General features: G+C 41.0%; 1 protein-coding gene across 7 annotated transcripts in view; it reads left to right on the top strand.

Annotated features, from left to right (window-relative positions):
* Window positions 1-14,859, top strand: part of SYTL5 (synaptotagmin like 5) — a 108,811-nt gene that overhangs the window by 32,771 nt on the left and 61,181 nt on the right. For all 7 annotated transcript variants that reach the window (XR_012621922.1, XM_074814570.1, XM_074814574.1 and 4 more), the window contains one exon: window positions 453-957. Coding sequence is in view for 6 of the 7 variants with exons in the window: in XM_074814570.1 (XP_074670671.1) it covers window positions 839-957 (119 nt within the window). In the remaining variant the exon portion in view is untranslated. The remainder of the gene's footprint in view (window positions 1-452; window positions 958-14,859) is intronic.

Below are 14,859 nucleotides of genomic sequence, written 5' to 3'. Positions count from 1 at the left end.
CTTGGCTTATGCAAAGTTAACTGCTGCCAGTACTTCAGCTGGTTTGGGGTAGAAAATATCACCTAGGCAGAGTGATATGTAAAATGTATTTAGAAGGAATCCTGTCTGAACAAATACAAGCTTCTCTTGAGATATTGGCTGAAGCTTCAGCAGCTAGGCACTGTCTGGTTAGAAAAGCTATTATTTTGGAGTAGCAATTTCATAGTGCAGAGGAAAATCTGGAAGATGAGGGGGGTCCAAATCTTAATGTCAATTCACTGGTTGGTACGCATATGTTGGATAACTGGCAGACAGAAAAACTGGGCTATTTCAGCATCAGGTATGTTATGGCAGCCCTAAACACAAAAGCTGAAACGTTGATGACTTTCAAACATTACTAGATTAAGACTTTCTCAAATCAGACTGTGATGGTAATGTCAAAATCATGTATGCTTGTTTGTTTTGACTTTCAGGTAGTTTGAAATAAATATACCCAGCTGTTTTGTGGCTCCAAACTACAATTATGCCAGGAAGTTGATTCTGCAGCTGCTTGTGAATGCAGTCAGAAGGCCTGCAGCGTGCTGATGAGTGTTGGCCAGGACACAAGGGTATTCAGTAACGAGGAAAATGACTGGCTTTCTTGAGGAAGAAACAAAGAAGCCACCTTTATTTCTTGCATAGCTGGAAAGCAAAGCAATACAATCTTGACACCTGGTTAACTTAAGCATTTTTCAAAATACCTCTTGCCTGTGTGGAACTTGTAACTCTGACACAAACGTGCCTTTGGAGTTGTGCAAATAAATCATTGGAAGAATTGATTGAGCAAAACAGTCATTGAAAGAGTGACTGTTGAAGAACCATGACGAAGCACTTGGAGATCATCAATTTGTCATTTTTGTTGGAACATGAAAGGGAAACAATACTGGGAGTATTGAAGAGAGATGAGTATCTGAAAAAAGTTGAAGATAAAAGGATAAGGTAACACTTATTACTGTTCTTACAAATACAGTCCGTAACATATTTTTGTGGTACACAGTGAATATTTTTTAGATGCCTCAGGAGAAGGATGAGTGTTGGGAGTTATAACTCAAAGTGTGTTAAAAAGAAAATAGTTTGCTACTGTGGCCCTCAGTAAATAAAAGATTGTGTCCATTGCTTCAAGGCAAAAGAGTCAGAAACATAGCAAGTGCAAAAATACACAGCAGTGTTTTTTAAATTTCAGATTCTGTAGATTTTGTGCAGTTTGGCTGAATTTCCCCCCTGTGAATGGAAGGCTTTAGTAAGGCTCTTGAACTTTCTTCCTCTGAGAGGAGCTGTATGCTTGGTGCCTTCAGAGCTGACTGCAGGAGGGGAAGTTTGGAAGGTGTCACAGGGATAAGAAAGTAGGTGTCTGCCTCTATACAGGAGTCCATACAACATGGGGCAAACATGAGATAGTGACCTTTTTCTTTCTGTTGTAGTGCTTACAGAATAGGGAGGAGGGACACTTCATTTCTCAAATGACTTAGATTTGCTAATAAATAAAACTGAAAATCTCAGGTATGGATCTCAGAAGTCACTGATGGGAGAAGTAGAGACTCAGGTGAGTCCGTATGTTTTTTTCTGAGGAAAAAAGGTAAAAATCAAAGTTCAGAGAACAATGTGCAGAGGCAGGCGGAGAGTCAGTTATTTTAGGTAACTCAAATTCAGTTAGTTCAGCTAAGAATCAGCTCTGCAGAAGTTCATATGCTTTTCCAGTATGTTGTTGCTGCTTCCTCTTGCTTCTCCCCATTGCCCTCTTAAACTTTTATACGGTGCTAGTTCTGAGAAACAGGCTTTGTGGATGTATACACCACTTGGTGTTGGCAAGGCTGCTGAGTGTAATGGATGATAAAGTGAAGCTTTCCAGTCTTTGCTGGTTTCTGTCCATGTATTCCAAGGGCAACCTGCATTGTTCTTCCCTTTGATTTGCTAAAAAGCATTTTAGACATTGTGCATTGCAGAGATGTCTGTTCAGCACCTGCTGAGGCTTCTTTTGTATAAAACTGTTATTTGGAAATGCATGCAGAGTTAGTCTGGTTTTGGAAGTCTTGCTACCTTGAGAGAACCAAGTCAAAGTGCAATGCCCCCATTGGTGTGCAGCTCATTTAACTGGAGAAATGTAGTGGCTCATCTAAATGGAGTGGGTTAAAACTGGTTGCTGCTTCTGCTGCAAGACTGGAAGGAAAAGTGTTTCTTTATAGTGGTGTGGGCAAATTAATCATTTAATCTCCTTCATGATTTGTCAGATGAAGAGGAAAACAGAACACAAGAAAACTGATGGAGCACTGTTTGTTCCAGGCATTGTGCTCTGTTTTGTAATAGGATAAGCATTTCAAAGTAAGTATTTCAGTTTTCTAAGGTGGTGGCCTTAGAAATGTGTGACATGCCGGTAGTCATCGATCCAAGGTGTTATGAAGTGCAGCAGTGTAGCAGATCACTAGTTTAGCAAACCCCCAGAAAACTTTCTTTTCTACTAATGTCGTTTCCAGATCTCAAGTGGGAAATTGAAACTCATGAGGTTTTGTGGGGGGTTTGGTTTTGTTTGGTTTGGCGGTTTTGTTGTGGTTTTTTTAAATACAATGTCTTAAAACCCCTAATTTTCTGGGTTTTTGTCACTACTGGAAGTCACTCTGCCAAACCTACTGAGTTGAGAACCCGAGGCAACTCTGAAGGATACATACAGTTCAGTAAAGTGGTGGGTGGTGTTGGCTTATCTGTGTTTTGGTACACATGGAAAGAGCACCCTAAGAAAAGTCTGCAAATGAAGTTAATTGAAATATAATGCTAATTAGGATAACTAACAATGTAATGTGATGCTTATGCATACTTCTAGCACCTGTATATGAACCAATAGGGTTTAGATTCAGAGTATATTTGTAGAATTGTCACTAGACCATACTGTGCCTGATAATGGTGGAATGTAGTCTATAAAAGACTTCAAAGATACACAAACAATAAAGAACTGGGTGGGTAACTGCTTCCTAGGAGACTTCATAATTTTTCTTTCTGAATACAGCTTGGCAAGGATATATTTAATTATGGCTTATAAGTATACTTCAGAGGAACATTTGTTGTCTTTGGAATTCCATTTGGTGCAATCTGTTACATATTTTATGGAAGTACTTTGCAGAAGAACAAGTCCCTTTGTATTTATTTTCAAGGCATTTTTCATTCTGGCAAGATGCTTACTTGTACACTGTACTGAAGAATTTTTATTAGATTCAGAAACAGTGGAACAGACTATCTCGATAATTGTTTTTTTCCTGTTCCTGTTAGTCTTCAAAAACTATCGTAACTTGAAAAGGTCTTTCTATTCAACATGAAAGCAAAGATGTAGGAGGATGTCCTAATACTGAAATTAAGAGTTATTTTCACTACCACTGCTCATACTGTGTTCTGGAGTGCAGGTGGCTGTTCTTGTATTTTTATTTGATGTACAAATATTTCAAATATTACATGTGAGAGAAACACAGAAGGCAGCAAGTACTCCTTCTGTGGTCTGGTTTTGATAATACAAATAAGCAACCTGCTTAATAAATATTAGGGTTTATGTTCTTAAATTTAAGTGTGCATCTTGTGACTGGAAATTTTCTTTGAATATTGATTTAAAGCTGTTAGTAGATTACTTGAGCAAATAACCTACAGTGTTCTAAACATTGCTCTGTGATGCTTTTGATTTAGTCAAATGACCAGCATGATTTTTTTTTCCAATGCTAAGATTATTTGGGTGAAATCACTAAACTACATAGAACTAAAATAGCTAAAAATAGTGAACTTGACCATACTGAGGGTGAAAAAGTAGGGGTTTTTTTAACATGTGAGTTGCTGGGAGAAACTTGCATCCAGATAATGTCAGTCAAGACATTCTGAACTGAATGTTTTGGACTGAAACATGTATCTTTTTCCTTATTTCCCCATCCTTTTACTATTTTTTTTTATGAAAACGCATAGCACGTTTAATGTGTAGTGTCACAAGTCATTAAATCAATACTAAATCAAAAGAATGTATTTGCTGAAAGGGGGTACACCATGTACTAGCTGTGTTCCATCTAACTGCTGGTTTGTTTCTGTTCCAATAGCAGCCCTACTGCACCCTCCCCAGCTGTGGTGTTACACAAGGAAGTGGATCTGATGGTTGTAGCATTTTGCATTTGGAGCTAGCTCTTCATCTCAATGCTATTATGCTACCACAGAGCAAACACGCATGACACACTGCTGGTGTCCATTGCTTTCTTACCTTGACTATTTTCCTAGGCAGTGTTTTTAAAATACAAAGGCTCTTTTTGTTCTTTATGAAGCAAAGTTGTGAATACCATGTTTTTGGAAGAGGAGATACCAGCATAATAATTGCTGAACTGAGAAAACAAAGAAGGAACATGCCAGTTTCTTCCAAGGATAAGGCTTTATTGGGTTATTACTTGAATCATTCCCTCAGCATTTAGGTTGCCAGAAGTTATGTAAGAATTGCAGCAGCCCCAGATCTGTATTGACAAGGAAGGTTGTCTGAGGCTGCTGTTCTGGGAGCAGAGATTGGGAAGCTGGCTCAGCCTCCCTGAACCTTCTTTTCCTGCAGAGGAACAGCTGCAGCATCACGGGGTTCCTTTCTTGTGGCCTTCCCAGAAAAGTGTTATGTTTTGCTGTGGGAAATGGGGGTGCATTAGTTCTGTTAGCATTTGGAAGCATCTCCTAGTGACAGGGATTTCAAAAATTATTTTTAATGAAATTTTGCAGGACTGCACTTTTTCACCATTTTTTGTCACCATCCCTGGATGTGTTTAAGGGTCGTTTGGATGAGATATTGGGGTATATGGTGTAGGGGGGAACTTCGTAGAGTAGGGCTGATGGTTGGACTCGATGATCCCAAGGGTCTTTTCCAACCTGAATGATTCTGTGATTCTGTTGTCTTCCTTGTCTTTTCAGTTAACTAAAATAACATCTCTTTACCAGTCTGAAGAGATCCACAGGAGCAATTTAGGGTATTAACTTTATTACAATATAGGAGAAACTGTTAGCATGGATACCACCGTGTGGTAACTATGGGCAAGTACTTTAGAAAAAAAAATTAAGTTTGAGTAACGGGAATGGGAATTAACTTATCTGCTGAATATACATTTGGACTTGTTTATAAGCACAAAATAATTGCAAGGTATTATGTAGCATGGTATGTGGTCTGTGTTTTTGCAAAACTGCCTATAAATATTTGAAGGAAAGAGTCCTTACATTAAAACATATTGCTCATCCATATGTGTATGGGAAGTTAGGAGGTTGCTTGTCTGGCAGCTATCTCATTTGTCAAGCAAATTTAACACGTTGTTCTTTGAATCAGAGACTTTTCCATCAAAAGTAGTTACTATTTTCAGTACTCTAAGGGTAGAGATGCCTGTTTTGCTTTCCAGTGGTCTTCAAGAATGAAGATCCTTCATTGGTGAAAGAATTTATGATAGTGATTAATTTTCAAACTCTGGGTACAATTTATTTTATCAAAGACTAGTAAGAAACCAACAAGCAATTTGCCTTTTTTTTTTTTTTTTTTTTTAATCTTGTTAACAGTTTTTAGTTGAAAGGGTGAGGGATTTACTCAGAAAAAGGTTCATCTATGGAAGCTTGTCATCATTTTATAGTATCCAGTATCATTTCAGTTCCCAGTCTCCTTTTCCTTCTGTTCACTGGGCTCTGTTCTGCCATTCTTTGCACTGGTTCTCTTTTCCTGCAAATTCAATCTTGGCCTTTCCCTGTTTCCTCTTCTTGTCAGCAGTATACCTCCATTCTTGGATATTCTTAAGACAGTTATTATCATACAGATCTGTTACATAAGCAAAATGTGAAAATCAGTGCTTATAAAATAAGAACCTAAAAAATACTTTAGGTACTCAAATGGCTAGATTTTACAATGCAGGGAGATATCAATGGAAATTCTTTTGTGAATTATCAATAATACTGACTGTTTCCGCATATTGTGTCAGATAGCGGAGGGAATCTGGTTTAATTTGGAGGAGATACTGGGAATCAGTCTAGGTAGGAAATTTCTTTTCTCCCTCAGCCTCCAGAGTATGTTGATACCATTTCCTACACAGAAAAATTCTCTGGTATCTAAGTTAACAGCTGCACAGCTTCAGAAGGAGGATGTGTCAACTCATCTGTGCAGGAAACAGAACTTTGTTAAAAACAGGTGCAAGACTGGAGCAATTTCATATATTTAAACTTTTTCCGTGAAGAAGTCTTTAATTATTGTAGGTTGACAACAGGGTTTTTTTTACTGTAATTTTTTATGACTCTGAACTCTGGAAATTTAGAATGGCAAAATAAAATTAGGAATACTTGGATTCTGCTGCTCTACATCTTAAGATGAAAAAGGTTTTTGAAATGGGGAGAAGGAAGATGAAGAGAAATCTGAAAATCAAACTGGGAAATCATGTATGCCATTGCATTCGACAGTGGTTTTTCAAAAAGGGAGAGGAGATAAAGTAGAAAAATTTTTCAACATAAAAAGTTTTCCAAAATCCTACTGAAATGAAAAATTAAAAAAAATCAAATTGGTACTTAAAAAGAAAAACCTGTACCTGACTCAAAGCAAGTGGATTGTGCTTACAGAGTTAGAGGACATGATGGTGTTCATTTAAGTGAATGGCTTGAGCAGTGAGTGCCTTGCCTCTTGCAGCTGTATAGCTATTCTAATTTTCTGTATTTGGGGAATAAATGTTTGCTAGGGTAAAGCATACTGTAAAGAAAAAATGGATCTGTTAAGGCTTCTCATTGCTGCTGCTTCTTTGCAGGATTATAAGGGTCTGGGAACATTCCATCTCTGGAGGCTGCATTTGTGAGAGAACAAGCACCTTTGCCTTGTGACTTTTAGCGTTAGTAGGGAGGAGTCAGACTCTCTTAGGGCCCATTTTGTGCCTCTTGCAGGTGGTGGGCAACTGTGCCAAGAGTTATGACTTCTTGCCACTTCTTGGTTTGGGTTTTGTAGAATTGTAGTCCTTGCTGCCTGCATTTTTTTCCCTCATCTTTTCAAGGCATCAGGTTTTCATATTTACTTGTTAGATGGACTTCATCTAGGATCTGAGTTGTTTCTCAAATTCAGCGTTGGCTAAGTCTTTTTTTTGTTGTTTTTTTTTTTCCTGCTTTGATATTTTATATGGGCCTTTTAGGCCCCATTTGGAAAGGCTTAGATTAAGTCATTCAGTATTACCTGGAATACTAATTACAACAGAACTTTTCTTCAATGCGCTTGACATATTTTCTTAGACAGTAGAGGAATCTTAATATAAATTCACAGAGGAATGGCTAAATATTCTGCTCTCCTTGGCAGTAACATTTCTTTTTAATAGCTATCTTCTATCAAACAGCTGTTATAATAGATGGTTTAGAAACTCAAGTGTATGATAGGCTGCTTTTTCTCCAGCAGCTTATTATATTGGCTTCTGCTGAGTTTTTCTCTTTCATATTATTAGGAGAGGATTGATAAAGATTAGTTCTTGTTTAATATTTGAGATTTAAAAATATCTAACTGCATGGTTAATTAGATTCCTTTAAAATTAAGGAGAGCTCAAATGTTAGAATGGCAAAAGGAAATTGGGTGTTTATAATAGAGGTGGTTCCTGTCTTGGGGGATAAAGAGTGGTGGTAAGTCAATCTAGCTACCTGCTGCACTTGTTATCTCTTTCCAGTATTGTGTAACTAGTGCAGCTAGGCTTTGGTTGTTTAGAGGCTGTTATGTTGGATTTTTCAGATGAATAACCCTCCTCCTCCTCTTCCTGGCCCTTAAGACATTTTATTCTTTATTTTCTTAAGATCTGAACATGTTATAGCCAATCAGTAGTTCAACAAATAGCATAGGGAATTCCAAAAGAAAGTTCATATCTAGTATATCTGTCCATACATTGTTTTCTTGCTTTTTTAATTTTTCTATTTTATTTGTTTGATTAAGTGAGCAGAGAAGCTGTGGGTTGATTTATTTTATCTCAGTTCCCTGAAAGTCATCAAAGACAGCTCTGTGTTAAAAAATAAGAAAAACACTTTTCAGAATTCATGCTGTTGGCAGATAAACTATCATCTGATGGGAATTAAATATTTTGTATTGCATAAGCAGTGGAAAATACTGTTGCAATCACCACTACTGGATGATAGGAATAATGCCTTTTTAATGTTAAAAGAATATTGATAATTTTTCCAACATGTTGATCTCCAAGCAAGCTTTTATTTAAAAATGCAGTGTTTATTGGTTTGGGCTGATAGAGATTGCCTTATTTTAAATTGGAATTTTATGCCCAGTTACGTTTCTTAATAAGAACAAAAGGCCTGAAAGCTGCAGAGGGGAGGGAGAAGACTGGAGTGGAAGGAGTTCAGTGTAGGTTTTATTTCAATTTAGACACCTGGATGCAATCTACAGGACACACTGATAATTACTGAAAAGATGACATCATAGTGCCTGTGGAGTTCATGAAATGCAATGGGTCACTGTTGACTTTTATTTTTTTTAAATAAAAATGAGCCACTGGAAATAAATCTGGTATGAAAAATGAGCCTTTGGTGGTGCTTAGTATTTTAACCCTTTTGAGATTTGAGGATTAACAATATTCATTTTCTAAGTTACCCTGACACTTGGGCAAGGTTCAGGCTGTTGTTTTGCATGCAGATATTCAAGTCCCAAAAGAATAAAGAATCTGGAACTGAACTGTATGTGCCCCTTCAGTTCTATGGCATGTGATTGACCAAATCTTTGCAAAACTGAATCAAAAGTGAAAATACAATTGCCTCTCAAAGGCTACCTCTATTGAATATTGGCTGGCAGTTCTACTGCCTAAAAGTTCACAGTTTCAACAGGAGACCACAAAAAAAGATGAGCGAGAGAAAGAGAATGACGAAATATCAAGTAAAGAAGTGGTGGTCTAGGTTGGCAAGCAAATTAGGTGGGGCAAGGAGAACAGGAGAGACCTTGTAATCAAGAAAATGGGGTAGAAGGGGGCCCATACCAAGCATATCCACATAAATAAGGAAGTGCCTATCAGATAGGCAGATGCCATTTCTGGGAGACCAGCATGGCTGGGCACCTCTCAGAAATGTCTGTGCACTAAACATACGCAGCATGGAGAATGAACAAGAGGAATTAGAAGTCTGCACATAGTTGTAGAGTTATGATCTCATTGGGATCATGGGATACAGTGGGATTAATCACACACAGATGTATTGCTGCAGTAGTATTGTATAGGCTCTTTAGGAAAAACAGACCAGGACATTGAGTCAGTTGAGAGCATTATGGGTCAGGATTAGAAGGTGACCAACATGACCAGTGTCGTGATGGGTGTCTGCTACACTCTGCCTGGCCAGGAAGAAGTAATAGATTAAGCCTTCTTCGTACAACTGGAAAGAAGCATCATGTTTGCAGACCCTGGTCCTCTTGGGGGACTTCAGCCACCTTAATATCTGCTTGGAGGGACAACACAGCAGGGCACATGTGCAGTCCAGGTTTCTGGAGTACATTGGCAATCGCTCCCTGACAAAGGAGCCATCAAGGGGAGATGCTCTGCTGGACAGGATATTTGCCAACAAGGAAGAACAGGTCAGAGATGTGAAAGTTGGGACAGCCTTGCTGCCATCACCAGGAGTGGAATTCAAGATTCTGAGTGGAGGGAAGAAAGCAAAAAAAGCATCACAACTTTGAACTTCAGGAGAGCAGATTTTGGGTTGTTCAGGAACTTGATGGGAAGAGTCGCTTGGGAGGCTGTATTGGGGAGAAGAGAGGTCCAAGAGAGCTGTTTGGAGTGGGGTTTTTTTGTTCAGGTTTTTTTTGGTGGGGGGAGAGGCCAGGTGTTTGTTTTGAAGGATCGCCTCTTCCAAGCTCAACAATGGTCCATCATGACAAGCAGGAAAGCCAGTAAAGGTGTCAGGAGGCTTACATGGATGAACAAGAAGCTCCTGACAAAACCAAGACATAACAAGGAAACATACAAGAGGTGGAAGTAGGAACGAGTGACCTGGCAGTCTAATCATGCAAGTATAGGGTTAGGAAAGCCAAAATCCACCTGAAGTTAAATCTGACAAGGGGAGTGAAGAGCAAAAGAAACATTTTACAAGTACACCAGCAGCAAATGGAAGGCTAGGAAAAGCATCGGCGTGCTACCAAATGGAACAACCTAGTGACAAAGAATGTGGAAAAGGTCAAGGTGCACAATGCCTTCTTCCCTTCAGTCTTTTCTGGTAAAACAAGTCTTCAGAAATCCCAGACCCTTGAGATTATGGGGAAAGTCCAGGGCAAGGTATATTTGCCCTCAGTGGAGGAGAATCAGGTTAAGGAATATTTAAACAAACTGGACAGACTGGACTGGTCTGTGAGCCATGATGGAATGTACCCACGAGTGCTGAGGGAATTGGCCGATGTCCTTGCAAGGCTACTCTTGATAATCTTTGAGTGATCATGGTGATTGAGAGAGGTGTCTGAGGACTGGACGAAAGCAAATGTCATTCCTATCTTCAAAAAGAGCAAGAAGGAAAACCCAGGGAACTTCAGCTGGTCAGCCTCACCTCAATCTCTGTGAATGTGATGGAGCAGCTAATCCTGGAAATGACTTCCAGGCACATGAAGGACAAGGAGATCCTCAGGAATAGTCAGCATGGATTCACCAAGAGAAAGTCATGCTTGACCAGCCTGATAACCTGCGATGAAATAACTGGCTTGGTAGATGAGGGGAGAGCAGTGGATGTTCTTTATTACGATTTTAGCAAGGCTTTTGACACCACCAGTCTGTCAGTAAGGATGTTATCAGAGTTGAAGTACAGACTATGTAAATAGAGAGTGAGGCAGACTGAACTGACTGAGCTTCTGAGAGGGTTATGATCAGTGACAAAGTTTAGCTGGAGGACAGCCAGCAGCAGTATACCCTAGGGGCCAATACTGGGGCCAATACTGTTTATGATCTTCATTAATGACTTGGATGATGGGACAGAGTGCATCCTTAGCAAGTTCACAGGTGATACAAAACTGGGAGGAATGGTTCATAGACCACATAAGTGTTGACATTCGGAGTGACCTTGACAGGCTGGAGAAAAGGACTGACAGGAATCTCATGGAGTTCAACAAAGGGAAACATCAAGTCCTGCCCCTGGGGTGGAATAACCCTGCACCAGTACAGGCTTGGCACTGACTGCCTGGAAAGTACCCCTGGGGGTCCTGGTGCGCACCAAGTTGACTATGAGCCTGCAATGTGTCCTTGTGGCAAAGACTGCCAATAGCATCCTGGCCTGCATTAGGCAGAGTTTCAACAGCAGGTCAAGGGAGGTGATCCTACCCCTCTGCTCAGCCCTGGCGAGACACATCTGGAGTTCTGGGTCCAGTTCTGGGCTCCCCAGTATGAGACAGACATGGGCAGCCTCACCTTGATCCCTGGGAAGGTGATGGAACAGCTAATCCTTGACACCATTTCTAGGCACGTTAAGGACAAGAAAATCATTGGGAGCAGTCAGCATGGCTTCATCAAGTGGAAGTCATGCTTGACCAACTTGATAAACTTGTATGATGAAATGATGGGCCTGGTACATGATAGGAGGGCAGTGGGTATTGTCTGCTTAGTCTTCAGGAAAGTCCCCCATAAGATCCTCATAGATAAATTGTGGCTGGGCTCCTCAGTATAAGAGAGACATGGGTATACTGGAGAGAGTCCAGTGAAGGGCCGTGAAAATGACTAAGGGACTGCAGCATCTCTCGTATGAGGAAAGGCTGAGAGAGCTGGGACTGTTTAGCCTGGAGAAGGGAAAGCTTAGGGGGATCTTATTAATGTATATAAATACCTGAAGGGAGGCTGCAAAGAGGACAAAGCCAGGGTCTGTTCAGTGGTGTGCAGTGACAGGACGAGAAACAATGGGCACAAACTGAAGCACAGGAGTTTCCATCTGAACAATGGGAAACAGTTTTTCACTGTGAGAGTGATTGTGCACTGGTGTAGGTTGCCCTGGGAGTTTGTGGAGTCTCTGTTCTTGGAGGTGATCAGAAGCTGTCTGGACATGGTCTTGGGCAGTTTGTGCTTGGTGGCCCTGCTTGAGCAGGGGCCTTGGGCCAGATGACCTCCAGAGGTCCCTTCCAACTGCAACTGTTCTGTGACATAGTGAAGCAAGTCCAGTGAAGGGAGACAAAGATGATTAAGGGATTGGAGCATATTATGGGGAGAGAATGAGAGAGCTGAGACTGTTCAATCTAGAGAAGAGAAGGCTCAGGAGATCTTGTCAATGTGTATAAATCCCTAATGGGGGTTAAAGAAGATGGAGTCAGACGCTTCTGAGTGGTATCCAGAGAACAAACAAAAGTCAGTGGGCACAAACTGAAGTACAGGAAATTGCATCTCAACAGAAGGAAAAATGTTTTTATTGTGAGGGTGGTTGAACGCCGGATGAGCCTGCCCAGAGCGGTTGTGGAATCTCCATCCTTGGAAACAGTTGAATCAATCCAGGGCAACCTAATATAGTTTACTGTGCTTTGAGCAGGAGGGTTGGACTAAATTGGTCTCAAGAGATCCCTTCCTCAACTGTTCTGTGATGTTGTGTTGTGGACTTCAGGATTAGAAAGATGAAGCTTGTGCGGGGAAGGAGCTTGTGCTTGAAGCCGTTTGGCAAGTTCTAGCAGTTATTTTCCTCTGTATTTCAAAATAAGACCTTACTGAGTAGGGCTTTGTTGAATGCTGATTTTAGAATGAGGCATATAACAGTAGGTGCATTTAACTGTAGAAAAACTTCCAAAGACCTTAGGAACATTTGGGACAGTCCACTGTAAAAGTTGTTCTTGTAGATGCTCTTCATCCCCTATTCCTCTGACTTATCCTAAGAATTTTCCCTGTTAATAACTTTAAACACGTTTAGAACTGGTTGTTTTATTGAAAAGATATGGCTTTATGGTGAAAAATAATATTTATCAGAGAAATTAAGTGAGCCCAGGCGTATTTATTTAGCTGCACTTCTCTGATTTTTGTGCAACACAAATGTTTCCCCTCTCTTTTCTTGTGTTTCAGGGAACCTAGATGGACCTGTAGCTTTCAGTTGTTTATCTTGAACGCTTCTGCTTGCAATTTCTCCATTCCGACTGGATAACCAATACTCTATGTTCATAGGAATCTCGTCCAGCTAGCTGAAGAGTTTCTGTGCTCCAACTGAGATAAGAATGTCTCAGTGTTACCGGCTTCTATCATACTGTCATAAGCCCTCAGACTTTGTTGTGTTTCTCTTAGCTCACGGCATCTGAGTTCTCTCAGGTTTCATTGTGATTGACCGGAGGGAAGAGGAAATCCTGTTCCTTGTGGTTACAGAGAAGCTTGAATGTGCCCAAGGAACTGAATACCATTTTTTAATTTTGAGTATGATTTTAATGTTGAATCAATCATGTGACTCCGAGGGGAGAGGATTTTAATGGGATTCAAAAATTCCAAGATTTTCAAATGCCTAAATTGACATTATTATGGATTAGTGACCAGATGAAACTCTGATAAAAGGTGGCTAGGCAATGAGAAAACATTGTGTGTTCAGGGTGTTTAAGTCTGATTTACCCTCTTCTTCTCCTCCAGAGACTAAGTTGCCTCCCCAGTAGGCTGGTTTTGCTGCTGAAGGAGACTCAGAACAAACAAGCAGACAGGAAGGGGGAAAGGAGGCTGTGGTGGGTTGACCTTGGCTGGCTGCTAAGACACCCACCAAGCTTCGATCTTGCTCCCTCCCTGACCAGGACAGGGGGAGAAAATAACATTAAAAAGCCATGGATTGAGAGAATGACAGGGAAGTTGCTTACTACAGGCAAAACAGTCTTGACTTGGGGGAAATAAATGTAATTTATTGCCAATTTAAAAAAAAAAAAAAAGAAAAGGATACAGAGGAACAAGGACAAAACTGAAAACATCTTCCCCTCAAGCTGCCCCTTCTTCCCAGGATCAACTTCACTCCTTTGTTCCCAACTCTTCTATCTCCTCCTCTGCCTCAAGTGGCGTAGGAGGATGAGGAATGAGGGTTGCGGTCAGTTCACAACCCTTTTTTTTCTGCTGCTCCTTCCTTCTCAGACTTTTCCCCTGTTCCAGCATGGGCCCTTTCCATGGGGGTATAGTCCTTCAGGAACATACTGTTCCTGTGTGGGTCCCCCATCGGATACAGTTCTTGCCAGGCGCCTGCTCCAGCAGGAGCTCTCCATGGGCTGCAGCTTCCTTCAGGGCATGTCCACCTGCTCCAGCATGGGGTCCTCCACAGGCTGCAGGGTGGATATCTGCTCCAGCATGGTCTTCCGTGGGCTGCAGGGAGACCACCTGCTTCATCATGATCTCCACGGGCAGTAGGGGAATCTCTGCTCTGACAGCTGGAGCACCTCCTCTTCCTTCTTCTTCACTGACTTGGTGTCTGCAGGACTGTTTCACATTTTCCTCACTCCTCTCACAGCTGCTGTGCAGCAGTTTCCCCCTTTCTTAAATATGTTATTACCGAAGTGCCACCAGTATTGCTGATGGGCTCAGCTTTGATCAGCGGTGGGCCTGTTTTGGAGCCAGCTGGAACTGGCTCTGCCTACAAAGGCACAGCCCCTGATTTCATCTCACAGAGGCCACCCCTGAGGACCCCCAGTGGCCAAAACCTTACCATGTAAACCCAGTACAGATGCAGAGAGATTTTTATGTGGGGAAGCTGAGTAAAGCTGAATCTGTTAGTGTTTGCTTGTTGTACTTAGACATAAACCGTAGCTGTCACCTCTGTATCATTAAGTTAAACCAACTGTTTGAGCTGACCTATGAGAAATGAGTAGGAAGAATGGAGTGGCTGAGATGCCAAAGAGGCCACATGGAAGAAAGGAGCAGTCCCAGGGCTCCAGCTGGACAGTGTGTCCTTGTCTGCTGTCAGCTCACAGCT

This window comes from Strix aluco, chromosome 2 (genome assembly GCF_031877795.1).
Source record: "Strix aluco isolate bStrAlu1 chromosome 2, bStrAlu1.hap1, whole genome shotgun sequence".
In the NCBI taxonomy this organism is placed as follows: Eukaryota; Metazoa; Chordata; class Aves; order Strigiformes; family Strigidae; genus Strix; species Strix aluco.
Note: the sequence above shows the minus strand (reverse complement) of the source record. Positions and strands in the feature narration are given on the sequence as shown.